The 11,558-nt window shown below is 28.8% G+C and overlaps 1 protein-coding gene across 1 annotated transcript; it reads left to right on the top strand.

Moving 5' to 3' along the window:
- Positions 1-463: 463 nt before the first annotated feature.
- Positions 464-7,215, top strand: LOC124939386 (cucumisin-like). Its single transcript, XM_047479865.1, has 8 exons — positions 464-708; positions 857-1,370; positions 1,497-1,597; positions 3,410-3,631; positions 3,709-3,823; positions 3,969-4,182; positions 4,288-4,781; positions 7,105-7,215. Exons 1-8 carry the CDS (start codon positions 464-466, stop codon positions 7,213-7,215), a joined length of 2,016 nt encoding a protein of 671 aa, XP_047335821.1.
- Positions 7,216-11,558: the final 4,343 nt, after the last annotated feature.

The raw sequence follows: 11,558 nt of genomic DNA, 5'->3' as shown, positions 1-11,558 counted from the left end.
AAATAATCATTCACATCTTATCAACAAAACAATTTTTATATGTACAAAATAAACTAGTTATTATGTTTATACAGGAATATATAGTGTACATGGGAGACTAGAATCCGACCTCAGACATCCCTACACCTATCTTGCATTCAAGATTTCTAGAAAAAGCTCTTCACATGTAATATTACTAATAACTGTTTTTTAAATATTCTTCTTTTGTTATTAATACAAATCACATCACTTTTATGACTAAGCTGTTTATTTCATTTTTGTTTTCTTCTGTAGAAACTCATCGACATCACTTATTCACAGTTACAAAAGTATTTTCAATGGTTTTGTTGCCCTATTGACCAATGATGAGGTTCACCGGATTTCTGGTAAGATAATTAATTAGTTAAAAAATAATTAACTAACTTTATAACAAATTAAATCATGTTAAGTCCATTTTATTAATCAATTAATTGAATGATCAGCAATGGAAGAAGTTGTATCAGTGTTTCCAAATAGAAAAAATCATATGCACACTACAAAATCATGGGACTTTTTGAAATTTTCTCAAACGGTTAGCAGAGTGAAAAAGGTTGAGAGCAACATCATTGTTGGAGTAATAGATTCTAGAATTTGGCCAGAATTAGATAGCTTTAGTGATGTTGGAATGAGATCGCCGCCGAGCAAATGGAAGGGATTGTGTCATGGGCTACGGAATTTCAAATGTAACAAGTAAGGACTTGTTTTATTTGAATTATCAAACAAACTACTCAAACAAATTTAAAACAATCTTATATTATCATTTATAACATTTTAAAATATTAAATAATTCAAATTTTATAGTACAAGATGATATTATTATATATCTCAATTAATGCAGCAAAATAATTGGAGCAAGGTACTACAGAAGAAATGGCAAATTCTCCCAAGAGGATATTATTTCTCCAAGAGATACCATTGGTCATGGAACTCATGTAGCTTCAATCATTGCCGGAAATCTTGTTAGTTCGGCGAACTTTTATGGTCTTGGACAAGGTACAGCACGAGGAGGAGTCCCTTCTTCGAGGATTGCGGTATATAAAGTAGTTTGGACTGATGGTTCTGAGGACATCGACATCATTGACGCATTTGAGGATGCCATCAAAGATAGGGTTGACATAATATCAATTTCAATGGGAACAGGTATTAATGCAAACTATTTGAAGGATTCGATAACTGTTGGGAGTTTTCAAGCAATGAGAAAAGGAATTATGACGATATGTTCTGCGGGAAACGGTGGTCCTGAACATGGAACTGTCGAGAATATTTCTCCATGGGTTCTTACCGTCGCAGCAAGTTCCACTGATCGAAAGATAGTCACCTATTTGAAGTTGGGTAATGCCCAGACATTTGTGGTATAGTATTTCATTATCATTTCTTATTTTTTTACTTAGGCACACAATTGCATGCACAACATGGATACAAGATTTTTTTATTTTATTTTGTATTATTGATTTCATTAATTTATCTCTCGAATGCAGGGAACTACATTGAATGCGTTTGATGAGACTAATTTCTCCACTTTGGTGTATGCCGGTGATGTTCCAAATATAAGAGAGATGGTTTCTCGTAATACATCGAGGTATTTACTTAGTTATCATGCATGACTGTTAATTTATTCTCTAAAAATGTTTACCTAGATATTATCACTAAAGGCGAATCCAGGATTTTATTTTTGTGTGGGTTATAAAGATTATATGTATTATATATTATTACGGGTAACAATATTAATCGAAATGATTCACGGATATCCTTATTAAAATAAAATAAATATACGAATTTTAAGAAGTGATAAGAATACACAATTTAAGTAGAAAATTTATATATACTTAAAATTATATAGTTTAAGAGAATTATATTAAGGAAACCTGAGAAGTTAAATTAATTAGGTTTTAAATGAATGAAAGCTAACTATATAAATAAAGAAAATATAAAAGTCTAATTTAATAGATTTTAGTCTAATTTGGTGAGATTGTAGAAAAAAAGACACAAAACGTGAAAATAAAAACAAAGACACAAAATCATCTGAAAAAACTGATTATCAAATTAGTAACCCTCGGAAAAACTATTATAGCATATTCATGCCTTTAAACTGTAAACCATTTTGGAAGAATAAATACAAAAACCAATTTCCAATTGAATGGTTTGTTATATCCAATCAATCAGTTTATTATATGATCGAATATTTATTTTATAATCGATTTAAATTTTGGTTAAATAATATAATCAAATCAATATAACTGTTTTAATTATTTTTAATATTATTTTTATAAACTTTAAAATAGTTTAAAACTAATTTAAAACAAACTACATAGTTTTTTTACTTAATATTTCTCAATTTAGTATGGTTTAAATCTAATTACTCGATAGTGATAAAACATTTTAGGTATTATTATTATTGGTATACTATTAACAAGTTATAATTCTTTGTTTTTTTTGTTTAATATTAATATTACATTTTTTTTTATGAAAATTATGATTTTCACCATTGATATTTGAGTGGTTATATTGGACTTTGCCTTATAAAACTCTGAAATAACATATTAAAAACTGAGAGGGTAACTTTATTTTACAAAAACATTTTTTTAAGTTAATATAATTCTTAAATTGATGTTTTACAACTAATGTTTCCTCTTTTAATCTTAATTTTGTTTAGAAGAACTAAGCAAAATTGTTATTGTAATATTATTTCTTAAAAAGGTGAAATGATTATTTTAATATGGCTCTAGTTGAAATCATAAAAAAACTTAATTTATAATGGTTCACAATCTCTATTCATGTATTATATCTGAAATTGATAGGGCGTCATCTAATAAAAAAAATTCTCTTTATAAAACCTCAAATAAATTTATATCTTTGATTAAGAGGCAATCAAAATAATTAAATATTTACAGTGAATTAGTTTTCTCTATTTAATTGACAAACATTCAATATTTGACATCTCCACACTTTAATTTGTAATTACAATTTCAAATGCAAATAAATAGAAAAAATTACTTGGTTTGCTTGCTTGCTGTTATTTTGCTCATACAGATTCATTTTTACAAAGTTAATTATAAACTTGTATAATCTCATAATATTTTTTAACAATAAAACTTGTATGATAAGTAATTACTGAATTTTAATTAATTAGTTTTAAAAATGAATCTTATAATTACTGAACTAAATAATAGTAAAATGAGTTTTGTAATCACAATTTCAAATGCATAATATTGATAAAATACTAGTTTCCAAATATCCTCAATGAAGTTTCATGATGTTTCATTTTTTTTATTGTTTTTGAAATCTAAGATTGTGAAAGAAATAGTTTAACTTTCTTAATTTCAATAGTTATTTTATTAAGAAACTAATTATTTCAGTAATTAATTAACAAATTAAATCTCATCAAATGCAGACTTTGCCTAGACACAAAGTCACTAGATGCTAGACTTGTAAAAGGTAAGATTGTCATTTGTGATGAATACAATGTAGGGGACGCAGCCTTAACTGCTGGTGCAACTGGTATGGTGATACGAGGCAATGATATCGCTGTCGATTATAGGACATTTGCTCTCCCGGCACTTTTTGTTGGAAACAGGGAGTCATTCGAACTCATGAGATATTTGGTCAGACCAAGGTATTTATGATAATACTTCACTAGATGTTCATTAAAACATATTATAATTTCCTTCATTGATTTATTTTTTAAAACAGGAGTATTCCAACTGCAAGCATATTTAAAAGTCATGAAACATTTGATCAGTTTGCACCATATACTGTATCCTTCTCATCGAGGGGACCAAATCGTATAACACCTCAAATTCTTAAGGTTGTATAGTTATTCCTCTTGTACTGTCATATTGTTAAAGATGAACCCTAATATTGCTCAATTAAGTTATAATTATTTATTTATATAAAAATATTATTAAAACAATATTTCAAAGAAATTATACAATTGTTTTCAATGATTGTAGCCAGATTTGTCTGCGCCTAGTGTTAGAATCTTGGCAGCATGGACACATAACAATTCTCCTTCATTTTCAATGCTTGATTCGAGAAGGGTGTCATATAACATCCTATCAGGTACGTCAATGTCATGCCCACATGCTTCTGCTGCAGCCGCTTATGTCAAATCCTTCCATCCATCATGGTCTCCGGCTGCTATAAAATCTGCACTTATAACCACTGGTATAATGACATTTCCTAACTCATTTATTTATTAGAACATGTTTTAATCTTTTTAGAAGCATTATCAAATTGTTTCACATTTGAACCTAAACAATTCTTTTACAGCCTCCGAGATGAGTGCAAGGACAACTCAGTCACTAGAATTTGGTTATGGAGCAGGCCTAATAAACCCTGTAGGTGCCATTAATCCTGGCCTTGTGTATGATGCCAATCTAGCTGACTATGTGCAGTTCTTGTGTGGCCAAAACTACACCAACAAACAGTTGAGCCTTATTACGGGTGACAAAATCGCTTGCACTCATTATGGGAGTAAAACTTCTTTAAATCTTAACTTGCCTTCATTTTCCTTCCCCATCGTTCCGTCAAATACTTCTTTTAATGTCTCCGTTAATAGGAGAGTTATCAATGTTGGATCATTAAGATCTACATACATCGCCAAGATTCTTACTCCGCCTACATTCACAATACGAGTTGTACCGAGCACACTTTCTTTCACTAACGTCGGAGAAGTTAAGTCATTTACATTGATTGTTGAGGAAATAATGAATCATGTGGCAGCGGTTTCGGCTTCTTTGTCATGGATTGGTAGCACAAACAAAGTGAGAAGTCCCATTATTATTTTTGGTTCTTATATACAATGATATGAGATTGTGTATCATGGTAAACATATGTTTTATGAAATAAAAATAAGGGAAATATGAAGAAATAAATAAAGTAAAACATATGTGATTTTATTACATTGAAGAGTTCTCAAATAATGCTATGAATTTTTTAAAATGTGTATTGAGTGATAACTCTATGTTTGTGGTGTGTTAGTGTCCCAACATTGGGGTTTTGATTTATTTCTCCCAATAATTTTATTACCTTTGAATTAAGGTATGAATATTTGCATTCTTTTTCTATGTATGCGAGCTTTTACTAATGAGATCTTTTTTATTTAGATTTTCCCTTTATTATTTACTTTATGTAATCTCTGAATATAATAGTTACATCCTCAATTATCTTTTATTTTTTTATATATAAAAAACTAAGATATAAATTGAAATTTATAGAAAACATATAAAAAATAATGTATTTCTAAATAGTATGTGTAATATCCAATTGTCATCAATGTAGAACTTGAAACCTACCCAAATATAGCTAGGGTTCCATTTTAGAACTACAACCCCAAACAAATACTTCTTCACAATAATGATGTATTTTTGGAATTTCATTCAAAATATTGTGCTGGTATATTGAGACACTTTAACAGTATTAATATCATTAAATTTTAAGAAAAAATATATTTAGCTAGAAGTATATCATTTATTTATTTATTTTTCACTATTTTCAACTTGGTAAAGCACTCAAAATATTAATGTATAACATTTATAGTTTAACTACTATCTAATATTTCATAATGAATACAACTAATTTGATATTTATAACCACTAAAATATTTATTACATAAAAATATTTAATTTAATTTAATTATAATTATTCTATGAACACATTATATAATGTTAATAATTAGGTAATCAATATCAATTTTATACAGTGATATTTTATTATAATAAGGATTAAATCATTTTATTTAATTATATTATTAATTTAAAATATGTTACCAAAATTACACTTATTGGTGAAAATAATACAAATTAACTTAAAATTCAAACCTAACACCAATAATTAATTTGAATAACTTATTTCACTTTGGGTTGAATATTCATATTCCAAAAAATGTGCTGGCATATTGAATACATTGGATCTAAACATATAAAATGTGTAAATTATATATATATATATATATATATATATATATATATATATATATATATATATATATATATATATATATATATATATATATATATATATATATATATATATATATATATATATATATATATATATATATATATATATATATATATATATAAAAGTTAGGAATATATGACCTCAACTTTAACCTCAACTTTAATTAAAAAAAAGTTATAAGGGACAATTGAACTAGGGATATTTCATGATATTAGGAATTACTTTTACACTTACTACAAATATATTAAATGAGTTAAAATATGATAACAATAATAAAATAGGAGGAAATAGAGACACAATTTATCTATGATATCATATTAATGTCGCTGTTGAAAAATAATAATAGTAGTGTATTAGCTATTTATGAAATAGTAACGAGTATTTTATATCACGTTGCCATCTTATCCATTTTATTTTTTAAAGATCAATTATTAATATTTTAAATATTTTTTTTTTACTTTTCATCACCCTCATTCACTAGCAACTGGGCATCGCATTCATGAAATGATCACAAGTAGAAAATATAAGAGACATGTTAGGTTTATCTTCCATCTACAAACACGCACAAACAAACACTAACTCAATATTGGAGACTAGAGTGTGGTGTTGAGAATAGATTTACAATATCACAAATATGTATATTCATACTACATAATCTTAGTACAAGGAAAATGTATATTTAATATAAAAGAAAACTATATCTTCCTATAATCTTTATATTAGGAAATAAAATTATCATAAAAAGAAATTATATCTTTTGTTATGGAAATACAATTAGAAAATATTGTAAAAATATTTTGGAAGCTCTTTGAGAAATTTGAACAAAATATTGATATTGAACTAATTAATGCTTATTTAAAACTGTAGTCGGACACCTCAAAAAGTCAAGTCTTTTCCTTAAGAGCATTGCTTCCTTGTGAGTTTTGTGTAAGCTTTCATTATAATATAATCATTATAATACTACTATAACAATCTTGATAATAAAGTTGAGAGTCTCTTTTGTGCTTCAAAAGTGAATGTTACAGCATCATTTGGTCAAACCACTATAAATCTTGTGTTTGCATTTTTAATTTGATTTCTTTCGTTTCCTTAATTGGTCAATGTTGTTATTGTTCTTGCATTAAGGAATACTTCATCTCCTGGTATCCTAACAAGTGGTATCAGAGCGAGGTTGTTCGAGAGGAGAGAAAGCTGAAGAGATTGGATGATCCTTCGAGAATTATTGACAAGTTCTAGAGAGGTATTCAAAAGATATCCAAGTTGTAATTCTTATTGGTATGAATGATTACCAATTTTGAGGTGGAAGAAGTACGAACTACTTCATTTCCAAGGAACAAAACAAGATGACAGATTGTAGACAAGAAGACAATGGAGAAGACATAAATAACATCACGAGAAAGAATGCAGAGCAGTAAGAGTTTAAAGTATATGTTGAAGATTGAAGAAAATGTGAAGTGCTTCCAGTGTTAAAAGGAAGGACACTTTAGAAATGACTTCTAAAGAAGCATAATAGAAAATGTTATGTTTGGAAGGCAAGAGATGAAACATTGCTGGTGAGCAATGTACTTTAGTTGTAATGGAATTAATAAATAATAATGATGTGTAATCTCTATAAGGTAATTCACAAGTATGTTTAGTTATTATCTCCGCTTTTGCGAGGCTTCAAATCCCTCTCTTTGACTCAATATACATCAATCTTTTAGCATCTGAGGCCTGGTCTCAAAGGCTTGTAAGAATTGAGTAAGAAATGAGTTCTTAATACAAGAACTTTAACTCATGGTAATGCAAGAGAAGTTAAATCCAAAGACAAATAAATTTTTCTTTATTGGATTTTCAAAGAATGTCCAAAGGTATAAAGTTTGATTAGAATAAGTTGGAGATAATGTTATGTTAGTCGAAATGTAAAGTTTGAAAAAACTGGAGCACACACAATGAAGATACAAGTAATGATTCAAGAGAAATAACAACTCAAGGTGGATACATGTCATCAAAAATGCACACTACCAAGGGAGAATTGTCATGTGACCATTGAGATTTCTTCTAATATTGGGGAGGAGGATGACCTTGGTGAAGAGTTATCCTTGGCCATGGATGGAGGAAAAATGGTACACAACAAGTCTTATAAAAAGATGTTTACCGATGATGACATTGTCAACATGCTGACAAGGCAATCCTTCGGGCCAAATTACAAGATTGCATTGAGTTGGTGGGTAATTAAGGTTTCGTATATTGCTAGTTAACACTCAATATGAATAAAAGACTAAGAAGAAGACTAATGAAAGACACTTATAAGTTTAGTTGGAGACATCATGAAGCAACTCTCAAACGAACCAAGAAAAAATTATTGCATTATCTTTCAATATGAGAAGATGAATAAGACCTTGAGTGAGATTCCTAGTTATAAAAAATGCTAGATGGGAGGCTCGGTCAATTCAAATGTGATGATTTTAGTACTTCTTTTATTCAATCTTAATTGTCCATGCATTGTGGATCATAGTTAAGGTTAATGAGATGATTGATTTGTCATCTTATTAAGAAAATGATTGAGACCTTGAATGACATTTCTAGTCAGGGGGCTAGATGAGAGGCTCGGTCAAATCAAAGGTGAATGAGATCATTAAATTGTCATGTAATGCGAGAAGATGAATGAGAGCTTGAATGTGATTCCTAGTTATGAAAAAAAGGCTAGATGAGACGCTCAATTAATTCAAATGAAAGGACATTCACGATTTCTTTTGAATAAACTATGAAACATGGTAAAAACAATTGAAGACAATTAGTGAATCTTGAAAGAATATTCTTGGATTGCTAGTTGTTTTAACATTATTTAAAAACTAGTAGATTGCAAGTTAATTTGTTTAAGGAGAAGTATGCGGTTCAAACTAGTTAAGTGTGCAAAGTTCAAGTAAGGATGGGTGAAAAATGTTTTTCTAGATCTTGAGCTTGAGTAAAGAGATTTCGCTAAATACCTAATTATTTTTTTATTAAGTAGATGGTGAAAGTTTGACTTGGATCTTCTTGCTTACGATTAGTATCTAAGTTTGAGGAAGTAAATGGAGGATGTTCGTTTAGGGTGTCTTCGGTGTTCAAAAGATATCTGATTTTGAAAAAGTAGATGATGGTAGTCCGTCTTGAGTCTTCTCGGCTTTCGATCAATATTTAACTTTGAGGAAGTAGTTGATGGATGTTCGTCTAGAGTGTCCTCATTTTTGACAGATATCTGATTTTGAAAAAGTAGACGATGGAAGTTCATCTTGAGTTTTCTCGTCTTCGATCAATATCTTATTTTGAGAAAGTAGACGATGAATGTTTGTCTTGAGTGTTCTCAGTTTCGATAGATATTTGATTTTGAAGAAGTGGACGATGGAAGTTCGTCTTGGGTCTTCTCGTATTTCGATTAGTATCTTATTTTGAGAAAGTAGACGATGAAGATCGTAATTAGTGTCCTCTATTTTCGATCGATATTTAATTTTGAAAATGAAGAAGATAGGGAGACAGAGGCGAATTAAGACGAAGGCAGATGTTAGGAAGAAAAACTATGTTTTTCAACTACTTTCTCTTCACTTTCTAGATACATATGATTATGTATTTCCAAAATTTATGAAGATACATTCCATATGTATGTACCATTTTTCATGATAATGATATTCTCGAGAATTTATGTAATCTGTGAGATTGTAAATTCCAGAGACAAGAACAAGACAAAGAGAGGGAAACAAATCAAGACGAAGGCAGGTGTTAGGAAGAAAAAAATCATTTTTCTTTAACCACTTTCTATTCAATCCCTAGATACATAGGTTAGGTATTTCCACCATTGGTGAAGATACATTTTATATGTATGTATCATCTCAAGATCATTTCTACTAATGTAGAGTCTCCCAACATTTCACCATTACTTCTTATCTTATTGGCTACTGCTACAACTCTAGCAAAATAGTATTTATCGTATCTCTATTTTTCATCTCAAGTATTTAGAATTCTCTACGTATAGTATTCATATGTGATCTTTTTACCTTCTCATTACCTCCATACTTGCTCTTTAAAGAGTCTCAGATGATTTTGGAGATACTTTTATTCAATATTTATTCAAATGGTACTCGATTGAATGCTTGATACAAATAGTTTTTCACCTTACAATCTTTCATATTCATCCCGTTAAATTAGTTTTGGATCCACTAGTTAATGGATCACTGAGCGCCTCAAATCCCATTTTTACTAAATCTCACCGACCCTTGGAGCGAAGTCAGTTTTCAATTAACTCGCTCCAGTGATCGTTGCGGAAACTGTCAAAACTAGAGATTCTCATTGTAGTGACCTCAACTCTTTCAACCACCATTATTCTCTTATTTTCTTTGATCTCACAGATCTGGTCAATGCTCAATTCCTCACTTCAAGCTCATAACTTGATTCATTCGTGTTTGAGATGCTTTGGATTTAATACCACTTGTTAGAATTTAAAATTACAAAACCAACAAATTTGTTTACTAACAAAACTAGGAAGATTCATGTGCGATTCACACGAATAATGTATTGAAATAATAAATAGAAACTCTCATTCCATTCACTTCGGTAAAACAATACATGTTCTCACATATCTCATAACATATTTTTTCCTAATGAACCTTTAATTTCGTGACCTTACACTTTCTCTTTGGTCAATCAAATATTTGGTTCATATTTTTTGATATTTAGCATTGTGACCTCACACTTTGGTCAATCAAATATTTGATTCATATTTTTTAACTGTTTTCAATTGTTACCGGCTATTATACATCGGCAAACCACATCTCAATCACACTTGGTTAAAGGGTTGTACTTATTTTGTTAGGTTACAAGTTCGAAACATACATATAGAATTTTTAATTTTAATTTTAACCGTTTTAAGTTTATGGGCAGGTCAACCCACAATCCGACTCAAGTATCCATTTACTCTCACATATATATTCAAATTAACAACAACTCTCGACCCGACAATTCAGATACTATGAAATTAAGCAACATTATATATATATTAGTTAGTTAAAAAGTTGAACTTTCTATTAAGAATGTCCCGTGTTTATCAAATTTGGTGTTGTATTTAAAATATAACGTCTTATTATCATAGTCGGTTAAAGGGTTGTAAATTTGAAACATACATAAAGCATTTATTATTTTATTTTTTTGACCGTTTTAAGTTTATGCGCGGGTCTAATCGTAATCCGACCCAAGTATCCATTTACTCTCACGTATATATATTCAAATTAACCACATCTCTCAACCTGACAATCCGGACATTTTCAAATTAGGCATCAATTATATATAGATACTTTATAAATAGGCTACACAAAATATAGAAAATTAAGGGATTATTAACTTTCTTATTTGTAAAATTAAATTAACGTCTAATTATAAATTTTATATTGCATTAATTTAGAATTTCAAAACTAAATTGTAACTGAGAAATTAATATAAAATTTATTCCTCTTTATTATTAAATCAAACAATTAGGATTTTTTTGATTTGAATTATTTCTATTATATTAAAAAATAATAACATATTAATGATCAAACAAACTACTCAAACAAATTTAAAAAGTCTTA

This window comes from Impatiens glandulifera, chromosome 5 (assembly GCF_907164915.1).
Source record: "Impatiens glandulifera chromosome 5, dImpGla2.1, whole genome shotgun sequence".
In the NCBI taxonomy this organism is placed as follows: Eukaryota; Viridiplantae; Streptophyta; class Magnoliopsida; order Ericales; family Balsaminaceae; genus Impatiens; species Impatiens glandulifera.
Note: the sequence above shows the minus strand (reverse complement) of the source record. Positions and strands in the feature narration are given on the sequence as shown.

Bases quoted from the DNA above. Each gene is read 5' to 3' on its own strand.
- LOC124939386 (XM_047479865.1), top strand. From the start codon at position 464: ATGGAAGAAGTTGTATCAGTGTTTCCAAATAGAAAAAATCATATGCAC. The intron at 709-856 runs GTAAGGACTTGT...CAATTAATGCAG, and splicing joins CGGAATTTCAAATGTAACAA to CAAAATAATTGGAGCAAGGT. The intron at 3,632-3,708 runs GTATTTATGATA...TTTTTAAAACAG, and splicing joins AGATATTTGGTCAGACCAAG to GAGTATTCCAACTGCAAGCA.